The sequence below is a fragment of the Ylistrum balloti genome, unplaced genomic scaffold (genome assembly GCF_031769215.1).
Source record: "Ylistrum balloti isolate Yb309-2 unplaced genomic scaffold, AGI_CSIRO_Ybal_v1 Utg370720, whole genome shotgun sequence".
Lineage (NCBI taxonomy): Eukaryota > Metazoa > Mollusca > Bivalvia > Pectinida > Pectinidae > Ylistrum > Ylistrum balloti.
In genome coordinates, this window is record NW_026782428.1 from 183379 (window position 1) to 208340 (window position 24962).

The 24962-nt window shown below is 36.7% G+C and overlaps 1 protein-coding gene across 1 annotated transcript; it reads right to left on the reverse strand.

Moving 5' to 3' along the window:
- Positions 1-1102: 1102 nt before the first annotated feature.
- On the reverse strand, positions 1103-2524 carry LOC132557763 (mucin-2-like). Its single transcript, XM_060222289.1, has 2 exons — positions 2503-2524; positions 1103-2016 (listed from the first exon to the last, which is right to left on the reverse strand). Exons 1-2 carry the CDS (start codon positions 2522-2524, stop codon positions 1103-1105), a joined length of 936 nt encoding a protein of 311 aa, XP_060078272.1.
- Between the last annotated feature and the right edge of the window lie 22438 nt (positions 2525-24962).

Sequence of the window (24962 nt, forward strand, 5' to 3'; positions counted from 1 at the left end):
ATTACCCTGGATATGGTTCAGCACAACTGGCACGTCTTCCTACACCATATTGAATAACGTGAACAAATAACCAATCTTGCGTAAGTGTCATGGGTTTGACATCTTGGATCTATGTCAAAACAAAGGCCATGGTGGGAGTTGTGGTCACTGTGGTGGTGGTGGTGGTGGGTTTCGGGGCGAGTCGTCGTCTTGTCATGGTGGATTATGGGCCGAATCGTCGTCTTTGGCGCATGCGTGTGTTGATACTGGTGGGTTGCGGGGCGAGTTGTCGTCTTGTGATTGTGGGTTGTGGGCCGAGTCGTCATCTGGTGACTGTGGGTTATGAGCCGTGTCGTCGTCTTGGGCGCGTTTGTGTTATGATGATGGATCTGTTCTATCGTCGTGGACGGTGTTGTCGTTTCTGATGCCTCGCTGGTGTATTTACCAGGTGACGTTTCTTGCTTGTTTACGATGTCGATCATTTGTTTGGGATTAATAGTCGTAAACATTTGTGCTAGATCTGTAACAACATGACACAAGGGTCACTATAACACACATTGAATGTAAAACATTTTAAAACAACATCATTTATTTGTCTAAGGATAAAATGACCACAACAAGACACGATCCGTGATTTTTGAGAGTTTCGTGAAAACCCTAACCACGTTAAACACCTCGGATCTGCGCTTGATGTTTGATGCTCTGCTGTCTATACTGTAGGCTTTCACTACCATCTTAACAATTAAAAACAGACAAATAATTATCTCGATTTTCACAGATGAATTGAAATGGGGAAAAATAAGAATCACGAAAAACTAACATAGTAGAGGAACGATAGCCTGTGTCATGAAGTTTTATAAAACATCTGTATTGCTTCAGTCTGTCGATAACCTCCCTCCCTACCCACCCACCGAAAATCACAAACAAAAGAAAATAACGTCAAACATCGAAAAAAACCAACTCACAGTAGCTAAGCGATTTACACCAGTGAACTGACTGTCAGAGATTCCCGCTTAATGCAGGATAGAAAAACATAAACCAAAGCGTAAACCCAAGACTAGAAGATAAGCCAGGGACTCAAACATGTCCTCTATTATATAAATGGAACGCAATGAAGGGATTCTCAAATATACTCACCACACTTGTTACAGGTTTTGTAACAGCCGAACTGTTCTATCAATTGTTCATCCACACACAGGTTGAATGTCTCTTTAAGTTTTGGGCACGTGTCATCTTCATCAACACACGCATGCGTGTTAGTGCTTGTTGATCTGTCATTCGTTTGTGGAAACAGCAACCAGTGACTTGTGCCACCTACCTCACAAAGGCCGCACATGACAGGACAAATTGGATGGCTGGCGGAAATGTCCGACGCACAGATATTAGAATTTTCCTGCAAAGCCTTACAAATTGGATAATCTTTGCAAGTTATTGGTGACATGGTAACGTGACTGGGCTTTGTTGATTTTAAAGATGTTGGTGTGACAGAGGATAAAATATCAGGGTGACATTTGTTACAGGAGGATGGACATATACTCATGGCTGATTGTGGGTCGCTGCAGATGTCGAGAAAAGTCATTAAGTGTGCGCACGCAGAACTATCTTCACAACTCAGTGCGGAGGTCGGGATTTCAGTGGCAGTCGTCGGAGTGGTTGTCAGGGTGGTTGTGGGCGTGGTTGTCAGGGTGGTTGTGGGCGTGGTTGTCAGGGTGGTTGTCGGCGTGGTAACTTTGGTGGAAGGGGTCAGTGATAATTGTTCACAAGATTTACATGTCTGGGGACACAAAACAGTCCGTGTGTGTTCCTCATCACACATGGTACTGGCGAAGTGTAGTGACAACATACCACATTCAGGGCTATCCTCGCATGTTGGCGTAGGAGACTGAATCATCTGTGTGCAGGCGTCACAAGATATGGGACAGATGTCTCGGGCAGATTTTGGATCTTCACACAGATTAAATGTGCCGGTGAGGTAAGGACATTGGGGACTTTCTGTGCACGTGCCAGGGACAGCGGTAGTTGTCGTCAGTGATGGGTCTGTTTAAACATAAAATAAAATTTGAATTGCGACAAAAATAGTTTGAGAACTTGACATTATTTACTTTGATGGACCAAGATCAACAAATCACGTGACGTCGGTGAATCGATACGATTTCCTAAATATTTATATTTTTCCGAGAAAGGCAACCTAGACACGTGACGTAATTCCCCGTTACAGTGGGATGTTTCCTGACCTTTATGATATACACTGTGTAGTTTGTCGTTACATTTGATAGTTGTTGACATATTTACGCCAGATTTACTTTCCTACAACGGCACGAACACGGATAGCGTTCAACCAAGCTGTATGATTAGCAGGATGATTTCAATTTCCCGATTGCATCCATAAGCTATGGTATTTACATGTCACAGCTGATTCGATATTCAAGGGTCTGTTCCCATTATCACAATTTTCGTGCATGAACATCCGACCGACAAACTCGTATAACAGGGTTTCAACAGATGCAGGTTGATGAATATTACAGGGAAGTTTGATGGTCGCCATGGTGATCTTATTGAGAAATATTCTGTTTCTCTATGCGGTATGAAGCTGGACATATTTGATGCTTGTCAGTTTGTCTGTTGTTTCCGTTGTTGTATATATTGTTCTGCTTTAGAAACGTAACCTTACTTTAGAGAACCAATGTTTACATGCGGCGGATGTAGATGTAACAGAAGCTTACTCTTCTGGAACACCTGGTTTATTCTCCTGATACTTTTTCAAAAGTCTCCTTGTTAATCTTTTTTATTCTTATTTTGCCATATTTCAGCAATACATTTCCTAACAGCTTTACCCACGAGCCATTTTACCGTCAAAGGCATAGACATAGAGTTTGTGGTAGAATTACCCACGAGACATAGACTTACAGTTGGTGGTAGAATTACCCACGAGACACAGTCTTACAGTTGGTGGTAGAATTACCCACGAGACATAGACTTATAGTTTGTGGTAGAATTACCCACGAGACACAGTAGACTTATAGTTTGTGGTAGAATTACACACGAGACATAGACTTACAGTTGGTGGTAGAATTACCCACGAGACACAGTCTTACAGTTTGTGGTAGAATTACCCACGAGACACAGTCTTACAGTTGGTGGTAGAATTACCCACGAGACATAGACTTATAGTTTGTGGTAGAATTACCCACGAGACATAGACTTACAGTTGGTGGTAGAATTACCCACGAGACACAGTCTTACAGTTTGTGGTAGAATTACCCACGACACAGTCTTACAGTTGGTAGTAGAATTACCCACGAGACATAGACTTATAGTTTGTGGTAGAATTACACACGAGACATAGACTTACAGTTGGTGGTAGAATTACCCACGAGACATAGACTTATAGTTTGTGGTAGAATTTCACACGAGACATAGACTTACAGTTGGTGGTAGAATTACCCACGAGACATAGACTTGCAGTTGGTGGTAGAATTACCCACGAGACACAGAGTTGGAGGTAGCCTTACCCGCATGACATAGTTCGCCGTTACAGTTAGTGGTGTTACAACATTGTATACAGAAATTACTTCTTCCAACATTCCTCCCCACCAACATACTGGAACTGGAAGCTGTAGCACAAACCTGAAACCGTAATCCCATCGTTAACATTGGACAAAGGCTAAATTTCTGTCAGGTACTCAATAGTTTGCATGGAGTTATTTTTGTGAACCAGTTATATCTCGTATATTGATCTGTATAAGTCTGTGACCATTGCCTTCCAAATCCCTATACAGTTTTACTAAATATATTAACCAAAACGACTGATTAGTGACAAGTTCAGTCTTTACACAGTCATGTTATATTATGAAAATTCTGACAAAACGACCGTACGGAAAGTCTCCGACTTATCAAAGAGTGAGGATGAAACATGATGATTCAGTTGATTTCATGATCTGAAAAACCTAGTTCAATGGGAAGATGACCACAATAAACATTATAGGAACAAACGAAAGTTTTTCACGGAGAATCCTGAAAAGTTCTATGGGAAGATGACCACAATAAACATTATAGGAACAAACGAAAGTTTTTCACGGAGAATCCTGAAAGGTTCTATGGGAAGATGGCCACATTAAACATTACAGGAACAAACGAAAGCTTTACACGGAGAATCCTGAAAGGTTCTATGGGAAGATGGCCACATTAAACATTACAGGAACAAACGAAAGTTTTACACGGAGAATCCTGAAAGGTTCTATGGGAAGATGGCCACATTAAACATTATAGGAACAAACGAAAGTTTTACACTGAGAATCCTGAAAAGTTCTATGGGAAGATGGCCACAATAAACATTATAAGAACAAATGAAAGTTTTACACGGAGAATCCTGAAAAGTTCTATGGGAAGATGGCCACATTAAACATTATAGGAACAAATGAAAGTTTTACACGGAGAATCCTGAAAAGTTCTATGGGAAGATGGCCACATTAAACATTATAGGAACAAACGAAAGTTTTACACGGAGAATCCTGAAGTCCAATGGGAAGATGACCAGGTGGACGGGTAGTTTTACTAAGTTAACTTCCGATGCAAATTGTATAATATAGAGTGACGTGAAACTATACCTCGTGATAACGTCTCTGGTGTTAGCTTTCGTGTTTGTGCACCGAGCCGTGACATACTTCTCTGTATCTAACCTTATCTACCTAGTCCCCATTCACTTTTATAGTGACCAGTCTGACCACAGCCATTTTCCCCTTGTAAGCAGATTATATCACTAAGAAAAAATCATGTAACACTAATGAAGGCAATTTGAACATTACTTAGTCTTTACACGCTATAAGACGGCATTCTTAATGGTTTTGACTATGAATGACATACAAATAGGGTGGTATTTCAGTTATAAATAGCTAAGTTTGCATTTTGTGTTTTACATATCAAAAGTTTTCTCATACTTTTTACTTTGAAAAGATTAGCGATACACTTTTTAGTATAAACAGGTTAGTTAACTCGAAGTTCTTTGTTATAACGTTGTAAAATATCGGCACTTTCCCTCTAAACAATACGTCCCTGAAGTAAGAAATGCTAAGTTCTTTAGACCAACCAGGGTTAAAAACAAAGGTATTTTAATGATTTCTGTGACTGATACCTACAGTCTGATGTCGACAGCCAAGGTTGTATCTGATCTCCCCGTTCACGTTCAGCTGTTTTTGTGTATAGCATACCTGCAACAGAAACACATAACTAAGTTGATATTCTCTGCAGTGATGTCGGTAATCACAACGAACGACACCAGAATCTCACCGTACACAAATATATACCGGCCTGTCTACGAATCTTACAGTACACAGATATATACCGGCATGTCTACAGAATCTTACCGTACACAGATATATACCAGCTTGTCTACAGAATCTTACCGTACACAGATATATACCGGCTTGTCTACAGAATCTTACCGTACACATACATATACCGGCATGTCTACAGAATCTTACCGTACACAGATATATACCGGCTTGTCTACAGCATCTTACCGTACACAGATATGTACCGGCATGTCTACAGAATCTTACCGTACACAGACATATACGGCTTGTCTACATAATCTTACCGTACACAGATATATACCGCCTTGTCTACAGAATCTTACCGTACACAGATATATACCGGCATGTCTACAGAATCTTACCGTACACAGATTTATACCGACTTGTCTACAGAATCTTCCCGTACACAGATAAATACCGGCTTGTCTACAGAATCCTACCGCACTCAGATATATACCGGCTTGTCTACAGAATCTTACCGTACACAGATCTATACCGACTTGTCTACAGAATCTTACCGTACACAGATATATACCGGCTTGTCTACAGAATCCTACCGCACACAGATAGATACCGGCATGTCTACAGAATCTTACCGTACACAGATATATACCAGCAGAATCTTACCGTACACAGATATATACCAGCAGAATCTTACCGTACACAGATATATACCAGCAGAATCTTACCGTATACAGATATATACCAGCTTGTCTACAGAATCTTACCGTACACAGATATATACCGGCATGTCTACAGAATCTTACCGTACACAGACATATACCAGATATGTCTACATAATCTTACCGAACACAGATATATACCGGCATTTCTACAGAATCTTACCGTACACAGATATATACCGGCATGTCTACAGAATTTTACCATACACAGATATATACCGGCATGTCTACAGAATCTTACCGAACACAGATATATACCGGCATGTCTACAAAATTTTACCATACACAGATATATACCGGCATGTCTACAGAATCTTACCGTACACAGATATATACCAGCAGAATCTTACCGTACACAGATATATACCAGCTTGTCAACAGAATCTTACCGTACACAGATATATACCAGCATAATCTTACCGTACACAGATATATACCAGCTTGTCTACAGAATCTTACCGTACACAGATATATACCGGCATGTCTACAGAATCTTACCGTACACAGACATATACCAGATATGTCTACATAATCTTACCGAACACAGATATATACCGGCATGTCTACAGAATCTTACCGTACACAGATATATACCGGCATGTCTACAGAATCTTACCGTACACAGATATATACCGGCATGTCTACAGAATCTTACCGAACACAGATATATACCGGCATGTCTACAAAATTTTACCATACACAGATATATACCGGCATGTCTACAGAATCTTACCGAACACAGATATATACCGGCATGTCTACAGAATTTTACCATACACAGATATATACCGGCATGTCTACAGAATCGTACCGTACACAGATATATACCAGCTTGTCTACAGAATCTTACAGTACACAGATATATACCGGCATGTCTACAGAATCTTACCGTACACAGATATATACCGGCTTGTCTACAGAATCTTACCGTACACAGATATATACCGGCTTGTCTACATAATCTTACCGTACACAGATATATACCGGCTTGTCTACATAATCTTACCGTACACAGATATATACCGGTTTGTCTACAGAATCTTACTGTACACAGATATATACCGGTGTGTTGACAGAATCTCGCCTCAATTGAATTCAAATACAAATGATAAATTTCGCTCCGTGCGGAGTTTAGAGAGTTTAGTGCTAATATTAGAAGCGGTATTTTAATCAGAATGGAAATGAACTCAGATTCAAAATCGAAGAAATTGGAACTGAAACAGCATATAAAATACGAGCATGCCAACATCATTTTAATTCAATCTCGATTGTTGTGTACCCAGGGATAACCATGAGCAAAAATTATATGAAAACCTCAGAAAAAGTAGAAGGGAAATGAGACCACGTGATGCGAAAGAGTAAGCGTCTTCTGTTTCTTCGACGACACCCGACATATTGATCTTTGTCAGTCCGAGTGATCAACTATCACATTTAGAGAAATCTGGTACTTTGGAAAAGGTATTGTTATAAACATCACGATGACAGAAAAAAACTTAGTATGAACTCGTGGTGGAGTAAATAAGTAAGCTGTTTTCTAACATCGTGTTTATCACACTTTCAAACACAGTAACGACATGGTATAGATTCCGTAACAATAATATATAACTAATGTCGCTCTACAGCAGGGGTGATCATGTTTAGCAGGTATCAACTCTTGTTGTATCTAACTTTTCCTGTTTCATTTGTTTTTTACCGTTCTTTTTTTCTGTACTGAATGTTTTTTAAATTCATTTTTCTTAACAAAATATAATGCGTTTTGTATAGATATAGAAAAGTATTGGTTTCTCTTTGCGTGTTATATAATTCCATTCCAGATCCAAGGAACTCTTTTTATCAAGAATTAACGTGCAATGTCAAATTGACATGGAACACAGTCCTACCTCGTCAGCCGTACATGAAGTGACAGTCTCGCAATGGCTTGGATCTTCGATACCTGTACAGTGTAGACACCGCTTCAGCTTGTCTGTAAATAGTAACCATAGCAACCATCATTACCGTTATCTATCTATTCCGGTCTTCGTTTAAATTGGATCTTATAATCATGTTCAATAATTATCTAGAATACCTGGTCTTATTCTCCCTGTGCTTTTGTCAGGAGACGCCGTGTATGTCTCTCGTGTTTCTTGCCCTAGTTTTATTGAATTTGAGTTTGGATTATAATTATGTTGACATGTTGGTGTTTGTGTAACATTATTGAAATACTATTTAAAGCAACCATAAAATACATTGTACTCACACTAAAAATAATTTTATTTCCAATGAAAATTGATTAAACGAGGCTAAAACTTTAACAAAAGAACTGTTTATATGGAGACCGCTTAAAAGTACAGGGAGAATAAGACAAGGCATTCCGGTCAATGTGGCATGCTCTCAATTGAAAAAAACATTTTGTCGAATTCGTAAATACATCCTAAATCTAAAACAGAAAATTGTAACGTACATATAACTGTCGTGTGTTATATGGTAAAGTACATATAACTGTCGTGTGTTATATGGTAAAGTACATATAACTGTCGTGTGTTATATGGTAAAGTACATATAACTGTCGTGTGTTATATGGTAAAGTACATATAAGTGTCGTGTGTTATATGGTAAAGTACATATAACTGTCGTGTGTTATATGGTAAAGTACACGTAACTGTTGTGTGTTATATGGTACACGTAACTGTTGTGTGTTATATGGTAACGTACATATAACTGTTGTGTGTTATATGGTAAAGTACATATAATTGTCGTGTGTTATATAACTGTTGTGTGTTATATGGTAAAGTACACATACATATCTTGTGTGTTATATGGTAAAGTACATATATCTGTCGCGTGTTATATGGTAAGGTACACATAACTGTCGTGTGTTATATGGTAAAGTACATATAAGTGTCGTGTGTTATATGGTAAAGTACACATAACTGTCGTGTGTTATATGGTAAAGTACATATATCTGTCGCGTGTTATATGGTAAAGTACACATAACTGTTGTGTGTTATATGGTAAAGTACATATAAGTGTTGTGTGTTATGTACGCATAACTGTTGTGTGTTATATGGTTACACATACTTCTTGTGTGTTATATGGTAAAGTACACATAACTGTTGTGTGTTATATGGTAAAGTACATATAAGTGTTGTGTGTTATATGGTAAAGTACACGTAACTGTCGTGTGTTATATGGTAACGTACACATAACTGTCGTGTGTTTTATGGTAAAGTACACATAATTGTTGTGTGTTATATGGTAAAGTACAGAGAACTGTCGTGTGTTATATGGTAAAGTACATATAACTGTCGTGTGTTATATGGTAAAGTGCATATAACTGTTGTGTGTTATATGGTAAAGTACATATAAGTGTTGTGTGTTATATGGTAAAGTACACGTAACTGTCGTGTGTTATATGGTACACGTAACTGTTGTGTGTTATATGGTAACGTACATATAACTGTTGTGTGTTATATGGTAAAGTACGCATAACTGTTGTGTGTTATATGGTAAAGTACACATACTTCTTGTGTGTTATATGGTAAAGTACACATAACTGTTGTGTGTTATATGGTAAAGTACACGTAACTGTCGTGTGTTATATGGTAACGTACACATAACTGTCGTGTGTTTTATGGTAAAGTACACATAATTGTTGTGTGTTATATGGTACAGAGAACTGTTGTGTGTTAGTACAGAGAACTGTTGTGTGTTATATGGTAAAGGACAGAGAACTGTTGTTTGTTATAAGGTAAAGTACAGAGAACTGTTGTGTGTTATATGGTAAAGGACAGAGAACTGTTGTGTGTTATATGGTAAAGGACAGAGAACTGTTGTGTTATATGGTAAAGTACAGAGAACTGTTGTATGGTATATGGTAAAGGACAGAGAACTGTTGTGTGTTATATGGTAAAGTACACATACTTCTTGTGTGTTATATGGTAAAGTACACGTAACTGTTGTGTGTAATATGGTTAAGTACACGTAACTGTTGTGTGTTATATGGTAAAGTACACATAATTGTTGTGTGTTATATGTAAAAGTACACATAACTTTTGTGTGTTAAATGGTAACGTACTCATACTTGTGTGTTATATGGTAAAGTACACGTAACTGTTGTGTGTAATATGGTTAAGTACACGTAACTGTTGTGTGTTAAATGGTAACGTACATATAACTGTTGTGTGTTATATGGTAACGTACACATAATTGTTGTGTGTTCTATGTTAAAGTACACATAATTGTTGTGTGTTATATGTTAAAGTACACGTAACTGTTGTGTGTTATATGGTAACGTACACATAACTGTTGTGTGGTATATGGTAGCGACGTACAATGTGATATCGGGGCTGGTTAAAGACACAGAAATAAATAACACTATTACATACAACAATGTTATATACACATTAGGTTAATAGCAATAAAAGTCATAAGGTACAGTAAAACCATATAGTTAAACAGTACAATTCGTTACTGATGCTGTTGGAGTATATTGTTGAAATACATAAACGACTGAGGACAATTAAAAAGATCAACATTTATGTTAAACAAAGACGAGACTTACAACTGGTTTGATCAGGGTCACATAGGTGGAGATTACAGAAATTTGTGTTACAACAACTACTACAGATAGGAAAACGTTGGGCGTCCCAGGCGTACAGAGGCAACGGTGAGGTGACATCCGGATCTTGGTCTCGTTTATCATGTGACGATATTGTATCACAGAACTGGAAGTAAAAATAAACTTAGTTAAATGATTGCTGGTATGGCAGAGTCTACTGTGTTGTCGAAACAACGTCTGTCACATATCGATCAATGGAGCATGTAAAACAACTGTTGTTAGGGAATCAGAATGAAGGCAGAAGATCAAAGTGTTTAAAGATAATATCATACCCTCTTTGCTTTACAGCCCGAGTCAAAGGTCACGATTCCATCTTCACTGGTATATCTGTCTACAGAACACATCTACAACATAGAACCAGGTCATTATACACATGTAACGATGACGTCATCATTAGAGAACATATCTAAAACATAGAACCACGTTATTATACACAGGTAATGATGACGTCATCACTGGTTAATTGTCTACAGAACATATGTACAACATAGGATATTATCTGTCAATATAGATGCAAAAAAACAAAACAAACAAAAAACAGAAAAAGAAAATACGCCACAAGCTGGTCTCTGATGAATCCTTATTGCGTTTTCCAGCAGGGCGCTGTCATTTATTTAGACCATATTTGCCATAAGAGGACAGATAAATGTTATAAGAAACAACATAGTTATTACACCTACAACTTCCACGGTACGTACCTCATGTTCACCACATCGTGTTATTCTGAAACAATCCCGGGGGTGGGAGACATCACGACAGCTGTAACACAGCGTTCCTGGGGAAATCAGTTTGCAAAATTGCAATTGTTTTGTAGTAAAAATATCTTGTAATTATATCGTTATCACCGTTGCGTTAAGAATCAGTGAATACTGATGACATCAAGTAACTACATCAACAGTAAAAGTCCGCGTGACCGGAAATGTACTTTAATAGTTTAGTCCTATATAGTCTCATGTTAACAAGCACACCGTGTATTTCTTAAGCCCCCTACCCGTCCCGGCTATTATACTTGAATGATTTATACATATTTTTTGTGACTGATTTTAATGGAACAATGTAATAAATAAGTATTACAGTTTTATCACCAAGGTTATATAATGTGTTATGGTCATTTGTAAGTGTATGGTGTTTTATCAAAATCAGGCAAGGAATGAAGCCGCTAAAACGCCGACAACGATGTTCTAGCCATGGTCACATTTACCTTGACACAACAAACCTTATACTAGAACATGTGTGGGATATTTCAATGATATGTAAATAGGGGAAGTTTTATTAGAATCATTCCACTGAAGCGCTTATAACGATCTTCTATCAATAGAAATGGTTACCTTGACCTTGGCCTAATTACTCTGAAACACAAATTTGTTCAAAACATTTGAGTGCTTTGAAAGTTTGCGAATTTTATGAAAATAAGTAGTAAAGCCACTAATGCTCTGACAATAATTTTCTAAATATTTTAACTGACGTTGACCTTGATCCAATAACCTTGAAAATCGAATTTGTCCAAGATAGGTTGCTGCGTTGTCAGGGTATAAAATTGATGAAAATCCCTCAAGGAGTGCTAGCTATGATTTTTAAATAATAGTAATAGTGACTTTGACGACACAACTCTGAAAATAGGACATATCTGGGTTATTTCAATGTTTTATAAGTATAGGAAGTTTGCTGGGAATCACTTCATGAATGAACCGTTATAACACCGACCAACCTAGTTACAGATGGACAGACAGAGACGAGAACTATATTTGTAATTCCGTCGTTTTTTAATGCATTTAACCACCGCAAAGAGCCTTCAGAGTATCCATCGTTCTGTTTACCTTTGTTAATTTAAGTTTTTAAACTAACAAAGACACACACTTAATATATCGATCTCCCAGATAGATATGAGAAAGCAAACAGCCTCACCGTTTAATTGACCAACAACAGCAGAAACCTGCAACAGTAAACCTGAAATAAGAATTGTCAGTGTTAGTTAATGCTGGCTGTTTATGGATAAGATTTATAAAATCTATAATTGTCACTGTAAGGTTCAATCATGAATTGTCTGATTAAAATCTAACTTAATCTGATAAATGGTCTTTTGTCAGTGTAAAGTATAAATATTCATTTACTCTAACTTTTGTACACAGATGTATAAACTTTAATATACTACCATATGACGATACATTTCATTATAGTCACTTTGAAGTCTTTCTAGCTTCAGAATATATTTCCACTATATAGCCCTGGGTCAGTACAAATGACATAATATATCAATCAACACAAAAACAACAAGAAAATACCAATATGTCAACATCATAATCCAAACTCAAATCAAACTAGAGCAACAAATGAACAAAAAAAGGATTTACATGGAGACTCCTGCAAAACTACAAGGAGAATCAGACCAGGTGTTCCAGAACAGTTAGCATTATCCGCTTCATCGGCGACAAACCTTGATCAGACCAAATACGTAATGTCGCATTCTCAAAGGAGAATAAGGTATACAGCAACGGAACAAACGAGCATCAGAAAAGTAATGATTAACACCCAAAATCAATAAAGAAGGTCCTGCATGAACAAATACAGTGAAAAGTACAAGGGAAATAAGACCAGGTGGTCTACAAGAGAACATATTATACAACCAACAGACATTTTAAAATATCAGTTCAAATAACGTTAACTTTATATTGTCAAATTATGTTTTTGTCCACGAAAGTTTTCAGAGAGGAACATCGTTTGAAATGATCCCATAATTCGTGGACTTGTTTAACTGTCCTTCTTAAAAAATATGGACAAGACATACAAATGAATAGCATCTATAGAAATAGATATGGTAGACACAGATTCTTGAGCAGCTGATAAAATAGGATTTGATATCGTTATATCAAACAATACTTTTCCATCAATAAAATCACATAATTTCTGGTAATTACTGGGTTTAATTATAAACCCCATCAGTAACGTAACAACACACAACACTTACCAATCACACTGTAAAGTAGAAATGTAGTCATTTGTAATAATTAGGTATATATGCTGGAAGTGAAAATCTCTATATCAAAATAAAAACTGACCTCTGGCCTTGACTAGTCTGATAACGTTGTCCTTATCAGGACATTTCTAAGCCATTATATATGTCATTGCTCTTGTTAGATATACCGGATACTGATTACACCAAAGGCCTACTCACTAAGAACTACTAAGTATATATATGTTTTTATGTATAGGAATTTGACAACGTTTTTATTGCGTTTACGGTGGTATGAATGCCACGAGATACAGATATTTACACAACGCAACCTCCAATACTTTTGCTCAGTCAACACCTGCACTTCCAATTCATGGAGAGGCCGTCCTTAAACGACTTAAGTTGTAAATAGGACGTTAAACAATATTGTGAAACAAAACCAATCTTATCCATTTTGATCAGCCTTCGAATTTATCTTTAAGATATCACCGAGGACATGCCTGTTTAGAATTGACATTTTCTCGACATAATATTCAGTATTAAAAATTGTGAAATTCACAGAATGACTTTTTAACATTTTTGTCTGGTCAGTTTCAATATTCTTCGCATCAGGTTTTTTTTAAAACTTCAAGCTCCACCTAACATCATTGACGAATGTTGGAGGTCCGAAACAGCTCTATATATTGTTTGTCCATACTGTGTTTAGTTGAAATGATGACGAGTGTTAGTAAGGTGTCTGTTCGATATGTAGACTTAAGTCTCCAAACAAGTGTTGCAATATAAAAGATCTGAGTAACTTTCCTGTACCACGTGTCCCTTGAAGTCCAGCTGGAGAATGTCGAAACATTAACACAAAATTGGACACTCTTTTAACGGAAACGCAGTCTGTATTTTGCTGTAATTAAACGCTATATGCCTTGAAATCTCTGCCGTGTATTTACAGATGTCAGGAGTGTCCTTTTTTCACAGCCTTTCAACATCTCCAGATTCAACTGTAATTTTAATCGGCGACGGTACCAAGAATGAGACATTTAAACATGAACATCAACTTACAGTTGGTTAGTTTACCTGTTGGTTACGTTATTGCATACATGGTTCTCATCTGAGAACGTGACATTACTTACTTAGCTTTACATGGCGTGAGGCGTCGATGAAGCAGGGGACGCTTACTTTCCACAACACCTGGTCTTATTTTTCTTGTACCTCTTCAGGAGTCTCCCTGAAAATCTTTCTTTTGTTCAAGTTAGTTTTATGTGATTGCAGTTTAAATTATGATTATGTTGACATGTTGGTAATTTAATTTTTTACAGTAATAGAAGTGACAACAGCTTATATATCTCTATTTTTAAATTTGTTTCCTTTGTTAGTTTATAAGCAGTATATACGACCAAGGTTAAACATATTGTTTTTGTATGTTCAGCTTTCGGTTTATGATTTTAGATAACTGGTAGTCTTAAATGTTAATTCCTTGGAATTCTTTTGTAGCACAACATTTTCCACTGAGTACATTGAAACAACTTTACATATTTAAGCTTATTTTGTGAAAACAAAAACAAACAAACAAAAATAAAAAATGATAAAAACAAAAAACAAAAAAAACAGAAGGTTTAATATATTTCGGTTTTTGACGAAATTTATGTAATTACGTGACTGCTGCATCTCCTCGTTTAGATCACTTTGAATTTTCCTCAGTCGCTAACTAGGGTTCAAAATTTAGGTCATTAGTATCACTGACGAGACCTAGATTGTCGAAACATCAGTATGATGCAGTTTAATTCTTTGTTTGTCTCTACTCTATTCATTTGTCTGTCATTTGTACATTCTTTATTGGGCTTGTTGGTATACACATAGGAACAAACACGGTCTGTCATTCATCCTACATATATATTGTTTTCAGATACAACTGAAATTATCTAGGATTAATAATTCTTCAACTTTAATTTCAAATTCATATATTTCCCTTTTAAGATAACATGACTCTTACTAGCTACGAGAATCAAAACTAACACAGAATAGTCTGTGTGGTGATGTTTGACCTTCTATCCCGTTTACTACTGAAGTCTACAAACAATCGTTTTGTTGGTTTGTCGATTGCGATGTTGTGTATGTATTCGTCATCAATTTTACTCGTTTCATTGGATTGTCAAGTAATAAGTACCTACATGGACAGGTTAGCGATGATGGAGGGCCCTTTTGGCCTTTTGTCGCATATAGAAAAAGTATATAATTTTCAGATCTGTGTCACTATCCTCTGAGGATTTGTGTTATTCTGATGACAGCAGTAAGTGGAAGTATGACTACAATCGGGATGATCTTGTAGGTTGTATGTAATTTTCTGAAATTCGATGGCAAAACGGATGAACATTTCTTATTGAATAAAAATGATAAATAAGATTGTTAATAAGGGTATTGTTGTAACAATACATGCTATGATGAATCCGGAACACGTGACTACAGAAAACCGATACCTGATTACTGGGATGGCATGTGAGAATGATATTGATTTGTGACCACCTTGTTATCACCACGTGCGGATGTTCCGGTAGCCTCATTACAACAACATATCAGTGTTCCGTCATTAGTATCAGCATTACTATCACATCTATCTGGATCCAAAGGCTTCGCCATAGTCGTGACTAGACCTTCTGTCGTCCTATTTCAATAAAATATCTTTGATAAATCACAAAGAGAAATGAGTCGAGGAAATGACAATTTATGTTACAAAACAGAGTAATATGGGGATGGAGTAATTACCGACTTTATTTATTTATCTAATTATGTTTTAAGGGCTGGATGGGGGCCAAAGGTTACTAATTTACTCTTCTTTTATTAAAAATCGCTACTAGCCATGAACGACTGAACAAATGTTGATAGAATTTGGGGGTCTAACTAAATGTGTGTAATTTTCGGCTCCCAGGCGCCTGAGAGGCATCGGGCCAAAAGGGGGATAGTTTGTAAAAATCCTACTCCTTCTTAAGGAATGATTTGATTTTGCCCAAATTTGGTCGGAAGCATCCTTGGGTGAAGACCTCAACTATATAAAAATGTTTGGTCTCGACCCATTGGGACAGGAGGGACAGGCCCTAATAGGGGAAATTGAGAAAAGCCTTTAAAATCCTTGACCTGTAGAAATATCACGATCCTGTCCTTATATGTTCGGAAGCATACTTAGGTGGAGTGGAATCGATTAATGGTTAACTTGTGATTCTCAGCTCTTTAGTACGGTGCCTAAAAATGGAAATAGAGGAAATTCTCTCAAATCTTTCCTTTCCTGGGAATGCCTTGATTCTGTCTAAACCATACCTAGATGTATTAACCAAGAAACTGACATCAGAGATGTGGGGCCCAAAAGGGGAAACGTAAGTTCTTACAAATCATTCTTCCGTAAAAGGATATTGTCTAAACATTTTTTGAATTGTGAATCTGGCTTATATATGACCACATGAACGGAGCCCAATAGGAAAATTATTTGAGCAAGTATTTGTCATATTTGAAATTCTTTGTTAAATAACTGAATAGCTGTATTAGGTATTAGTCTTGGTTTTTCTCAGCCACAAAAGCGCGAGGTACAAAGGGTGTTTTTTCAAAGAAGCCGTGAAACGGATCATGCTTTGTTCTCTATAATTTTTTTGCATTTTTGTTGCAATTTTGAAAGTTGCGACTGACAGCTTCCCTCGACAGGTACTAATCACCTCTACTGTATGTAGTGTTATGGTATACAACTCGTGCTCGATCGTTAGTATCAGACAACACATCATGTTTTATATTCAAGCTTTTTAGCATCAGTGAGCTCCCTGTTATTCACCAAGCTTACTACAAAGGGCGCAGTATAGAGTTTCTTAAGGGCATTGATGGTACCCAAGATCGCTCGTATCACATTACTCAATCATTGACTAGCTCGTAATTCTCCGGAATAGGAGTTCTTATAACACAACTAGTATTTTTTTTTTTTGGAGGGGGGGGGGGGGGGGGGGGGGGGGGAAGAGGGAGGACGCTGGGATAAGTACTATAAAGGTTTTAATGGACGTGAGTTGACTACTGTTAAGTTTTTGCTTTCGTTTTTGGGTTGTTGTCCATACTCTAGGATAGAAGGTCTTCTAACACAACCATTAGAATATTAGAGTGTGACGTTTCGATGACTACACAGTCACCTTCATCAGACAAATGACCAGTGTGGAACGTACTAGCATTGACGTACGTAGTGTACGAGATGATAAGGAATCGACCATCTTTTTCGGCTGTACTACAACCCTGTGTACGCTATGGTCGAAAATAGTGTGACGAGCGAGATAGTGAATTTATCATAGACCAAAATATATACAAGTTTCTATCGTATTGACGTTATCAATCAGAAAAAAAATTGTTTGTTATTTGAAATTTATTGTTATCCATTCCCTACTTCATTCATTAGTGTCTTTTAGAGCACGTGGGAATGTTATTGTGTGTTCGTGTATAAAGGTAAGCCGTTAAAGTAAATATGATAATTTTAATTTGAACTTCAATCAAAAGGTTAGCCCCATAATGCCAAAAAATATAATCTACATATATATCTGATAATTAAAGAGCAAAGTCAAAAAAAAAAAAAAAAATTCATATGTATATTCTGAACCGTGCCATTATACGAAGGCAGTTTTATGTTTATATATCATGAATTTTCCATAAATTTATAAGTAAGTACAGTGAAGTATATAAGTATAATTGACAACAGAAATGACTCTGTATTGTATCTTTATAGAATTTCATATTATTGTGTGACTGTTTTGTTTGTCAGAAAAAGGTAATTTTTTATTTACAATCGTAATTAGGAGTGATTGTTCAGAAATATTAAATGTCATCATGCCGTCGCTGATGAAAAGCATTACAGCTATAGAAGACTGTCATAGGTTCAACGTGATGTTAAAAAATACATTAAATATGTGTTGGCTAGATACTGGAATCAACGATTGTACTGATGCCGTAGTTTAAAACAACAAACATCTTTTAAATAATTCTAAGATATTTTGATTGATTGATGAAGGTCAAGACAAGATGTAGAATTATGATGGTACAACGTTCCGAAACTTGTGTTAACAACAAATTGTGTCTATTGGTGAGATACAGTTTACAAGCAGACGAAGTTCAAGGCCAAACATAGCTGATTATTACTTCTATACTTATTCCATAGAGACAGACGACGCTTATAAAAATAGTTGTAAAACGTGACTAGGCAATTGTGAAACACAAATATGAGTCACGCAGTCTGATTGGATATATTTCATATTGATCAATATGTCGCTTTGTGTGATTGGTTATATTACCTGTAACTTCAACAAACCTGAGATGATTCCATCAGCAAGCCTTGACCGCAGTCAGCTGCGAGCCTTACAGTACACAATGATGTTTATCTTCATTGTTATCTTGAACAGCCGAGAGGAAGGAACAGCTGTATACACAAGGTATGTTCCTAGAATTTTGTCGTAGTTATCAATGTATTTTCATATCATAGTAGGTGTACAGGTTTCTGCCACCAACTATGTACAAATTACAAGGTATCATGAATATAGGGAATATGTAAACATGTATATAGGGCATATGTAAACAGGAATATAGGGAATATGTAAACATGGATACAGGGAATATGTTAACATGAATACAGGGAATATGTAAACATGAATACAGGGAATATGTAATACAGGGAATATGTAAACATGAATACAGGGAATATGTAATACAGGGAATATGTAAACATGAATACAGGGAATATGTAATACAGGGAATATGTAATACAGGGAATATGAATACAGGGAATATGTAATACAGGGAATATGTTAACATGAATATAGGGAATATTTAATACAGGGAATATGTAAACATGAATACAGGGAATATGTAATACAGGGAATATGTAAACATGAATACAGTGAATATGTAATACAGGGAATATGTAAACATGGATACAGGGAATATGTTAACATGAATACAGGGAATATGTAATACAGGGAATATGTAAACATGAATAAAGGGAATATGTTAACATGAATATAGGGAATATTTAATACAGGGAATATGTAAACATGAATACAGGGAATATGTAATACAGGGAATATGTAAACATGAATACAGGGAATATGTAATACAGGGAATATGTAAACATGAATATAGGGAATATTTAATACAGGGAATATGTAAACATGAATACAGGGAATATGTAATACAGGGAATATGTTAACATGAATATAGGGAATATGTAATACAGGGAATATGTAATACAGGGAATATGTAATACAGGTAATATGTAAACATGAATACAGGGGATATGTAAACATGAATACAGTGAATATGTAATACAGGGAATATGTAAATATGAATACATGGAATATGTTAACATGAATACAGGGAATATGTAATACAGGGAATATGTAAATATGAATACAGGGAATATGTAATACAGGGAATATGTAAATATGAATACAGGGAATATGTAATACAGGGAATATGTAAACATGAATATAGGGAATATGTAAACATGAATACAGGGAATATGTAATACAGGGAATATGTAATACAGGTAATATGTAAACATGAATACAGGGAATATGTAATACAGGGAATATGTAAACATGAATACAGGGAATATGTAAATATGAATACAGGGAATATGTAAACATGAATATAGGGAATATGTAATACAGGGAATATGTAATACAGGGAATATGTAAACATGAATACAGGGAATATGTAATACAGGGAATATATAATACATGGAATATGTAAACATGAATACAGGGAATATGTAATACAGGGAATATGTAATACAGGGAATATGTTAACATGAATATAGGAAATATGTAATACAGGGAATATGTTAACATGAATATAGGGAATATGTAAACATGACTACAGGGAATATGTAAACATGTATACAGGGAATATGCAAAACAATATTCCGGTATCTGTATAAGTGGTATTCCGGTATATAAGCGATAGTCTAGAACATAAATGTGTATAAGGAATTTCTGCAATATTCCGGTATCTATATAAAGGCCAAGATAACTTATGCTGCGGTGCAGTGTCCGTCGTCAATTTTATTCCATTAAACAACTTTTCCGTAATAACCAATGAACCAAATATTTTGATATTTGGCTGAAATGTTCCTAGGGTGAAGCCTGACAACGTTTCGAAAGGAAATGACCTTGAACTATATTCAAGGTTACAGGGGTCAGATTTGTTAAAACCTTTAAACGACTTCTTACGATGAACTCAAAGGCCTACAGACATGATATTAGACTGGTACGTTCCTAGGATAAAGTCTGACGAATTGTGCGAAAAGAAATTACCTTGATTTCTATTAAAGGTCACAGGGGTCAAATTTGTTAAAACCTTTATATAATTCTATTTATGAACTTAAAACCCTAGAAATATGATTTGGGCTGATATATATACATAGAAAACAGTTAAAACACTGGAAAACACATGATGTAAACATAAACATATTTGTAATATGTAAAACATCTGAGGAATATGTAAAACATCTCAGGAATATGTAAAACATCTGAGGAATACGTAAAACATCTCAGGAATATGTAAAACATCTGAGGAATACGTAAAACATCTCAGGAATATGTAAAACATCTCAGGAATATGTAAAACATCTGAACATGAAATGAAAGCGTTTATGTTTTACATTATGTGTTTTCCAGTGTTTTAACTTTTTTCTATATTCACTGGGCACGGATAATTCACCACATTTTCAATATATAATATAATTAATGTGAACGCTGCAGGCCATTGGACCTCTTGTCTTGTATATATCTAACGCATCATTCAAGTGATATTCAGAAGCAGTATTCCTTGCCTTTCGCCTAACCGTCCAGGGTTTGATTCCTGAAATGAATGTGAAAACGTATGGGGTCACCTGACCGAACACGTGGGTTTTCCCCGGGTACTCCAAGTAAGATACATAATATTTTATATTATGTGGCATTCCGGTATATGGGAGGTATCTCGATACAGAGGGAGTATTCATTAAGGCTTGTGTATAAGAAACTCGTCACACAGTATTTCTGTATAGGAGAAACAATTATCACAGCTAATAATGACACGAGCAACAGACGATCCGAAATATGTGGAAATTTGGCACAACACAAAATAGCCACATGATTGCTTTAAACTAAAACCGAAGATATTAATAACAAAAAACCAAAAAAAAAATAAATAAATAAATAAATAAACAAATAAAAAGCAACAAAGAAAAAGAGTTCCAATTCAAACTAGGTAAATATATGAGCAAAACAAAAAATAGATGTTAACCACTGTAATAAATTAAGGTACCATGTTTTCGGAAGAATTACCATCTTTCACCCCCGCGGACTGGAAATCAAGGACACAGCAGACCCTTCTACGTCAGCAGCTTACTCCGATCTTTTAATACAACAAAACGTACAGGGACAGTTTTCCACCAAGTTATATCATAAGTGTGATGATACAAATTTCCGTATTGTAAATTTCCCATTTCTGCATAGCAACAGTTCTGCATCCCGAACCATGGTGATTACATGTCGCTGTTTATTCGTTAATAATGACCCCATAATCACTATTTTCAATATCATCTGACGTAATCGTAACGCAGGGTTTCAAAAGATGCAGGTTGATGACAATTATGGCGAAGTTTTACGGTCATTATAGAGTTATATTGTGTTTCTTCGTGCGATATGAAGCTGGACGTCTTTGATACTCGTTAGTTTGTCTGTTGGTTCCATAATTGTATACATTGTTCTCATTTGAGAACGTGACATTACTTACTTGGATTGACAATGATTTACGGTTGGCGGTTGTCATCGATGAAGCAGAAGACACTTACTCTTCCGGAACACTTGGTCTTATTCTCCTTGTTCATTTCAAGAGTTTGCATGTAGATCTTCCATTTGTTCATAATTTGTATTAGTGTCATTAGGTTTGAGCTCGGATTTTTATTAAATTTCCGGTTTTTATTACAGTATTTCATGTGTCCACCCACAGTATTTCATGTGTTCACCCGCAGAATTTCATGTGTTCACTCACAGTATTTCATGTGTTCACCCACAGTATTTCATGTGTTCACTCACAGTATTTCATGCATTCACCCGCAGAATTTCATGCGTCCACTCACAGTATTTCATGTGTTCACCCGCAGAATTTCATGCGTTCACTCACAGTATTTCATGTGTTTACCCACAGTATTTCATGTGTTCACCCACAGTATTTCATGTGTTCACCCACAGTATTTCATGCGTTCACCCGCAGAATTTCATGCGTCCACCCACAGTATTTCATGTGTTCACCCGCAGAATTTCATGTGTTCACTCACAGTATTTCATGTGTTCACCCACAGTATTTTATGTGTTCACTCACAGTATTTCATGCGTTCACTCACAATATTTCATGTGTTCACTCACAGTATTTCATGTGTTCACCCACAGTATTTCATGTGTTCACTCACAGAATTTCATGTGTTCACTAATAGTATTCCATGTGTTCACCCACAGTATTTCATGTGGGTTCACTCGCAGAATTTCATGTGTTCACTAATAGTATTTCATGTGTTCACCCACAGTATTTTGGCAGCAGTCTTTTCTGTATTCCAGCAGCTTTTGTGCTCATTGACAAAGACAACCGGGACGTTTTACGGTGGCAATCGAAATCAATTTCCTTGTGAGATACGAATTAAGATGTGTTCAATATTCCTTAGTATGCCTGATAGTTTTGTTGTTAAAGCGTGAAACTTCAATTAGTAACATGACTAATAAGCTGAAGACAATTATGATTCAGGAATGCCTGGTCATATTGAACTCTTTGTACTGTAAATGTTCTCCATCCTTTATACATATAAGTAGTATAGTGGTATATAGGGGGTATCATTGTTGACACTGATGACGAGGAAGGAAATTAGGGTCCAGACAATTAGGGGCCAGGAAGGTAGGGACCAGGAAATTAGGGACCGAGAAATTAGGGGCCAGGAAATTAGGGGCCAGGAAGGTAGGGGCCAGGAAATTAGGGGCCAGGAAGGTAGGGGCCAGGAAATTAGGGGCCAGGAAATTAGGGGCCAGGAAGTTAGGGGCCAGGAAATTAGGGGCCAGGAAATTAGGGGCCAGGAAGTTAGGGACCAGGAAATTAGGGGCCAGGAAGGTAGGGGCCAGGAAATTAGGGACCGAGAAATTAGGGGCCAGGAAATTAGGGGCCAGGAAGGTAGGGACCAGGAAATTAGGGACCGAGAAATTAGGGGCCAGGAAATTAGGGGCCAGGAAATTAGGGGCCAGGAAATTAGGGGCCAGGAAGGTAGGGGCCAGGAAGGTAGGGGCTAGGAAGGTAGGGGTCAGGAAGTTAGGGGCCAGGAAGGTAGGGGCCAGGAAATTAGGGACCAAGAAATTAGGGACGAGGAAAACGTTGAGGGTCGGAGATAAATGTGGACATTCCGACCACAGTTGACATTTTGGCAACGATAAACAATTCCGACCACAGCGGACAATGCCGACCAATATATATGGACATTTGGATTCGGACGGACGGTGGGCACAACAGTGGATAGTTGAAATCTAAGTATATAATGTATTCTGAAATAATGATTGGAATGTCATTACAGTCTTGATGATAATATCTATCGACTTAGAAAACATATCTGGTGACACATTAAAGGTTAATACGGCTGTATTAGAGAGACGTTTTTATAATCAATTATAAAACACATAAAGGAATGAATAGGTTGGATCAGTTATTATTTGCAAAAAAATATATACCCAGTTTCAGAAAAAAACTATTGTTGTCAACGGTTATATATTGCTATTTACGTCATGTAAATACATTAACTATTAATAAATGTGAAAACGGCAACATTCTCGTGGTTTCTACCTATATAAATCGGGGTCTTCATTACTTATTGACGTATTTCATATTACACACACATCACGTTCTTCCTTTTCTACATCCAACTATCGTCCTAATTATTGTTAGAAAAGTATTACATTTCCGAGGCTTCGTTAGTACCTTGATATCTGAATACGCATATTAAATATCGTCGTGATCTGTGCTATATCTTCGTTTGATATGAAGCTGGGCGTGATTGATGCTCGTGAGTTTGCGTGTTGGTTCTGTTGTTGTATACCTTGTTCTCATTTGAGAACGTGACATCACATTTTTTAGATTTACCAAGATTTACATGCTGGGTGTCAACATAATCATATTCTATACTACAATTCCATAAAACAAGGGCAATATATGAAAAAAGATTTAAAGTACAGGGAAAATAAGACCATGTGGTCCGGAAGAGTAAGCGTCTTCTGTTTCATCGATGACACCCGCCATGTAAGTTAATAGCTTGTTAGGACTAATTTAGCACGTTATCGGTGTAAGGAAACCGGTCTTGGTGTCGTACACCCGTGTCGTGTTATAAATCTTTGTGAGTTCTTCCTTATAACGCACCTACAGAG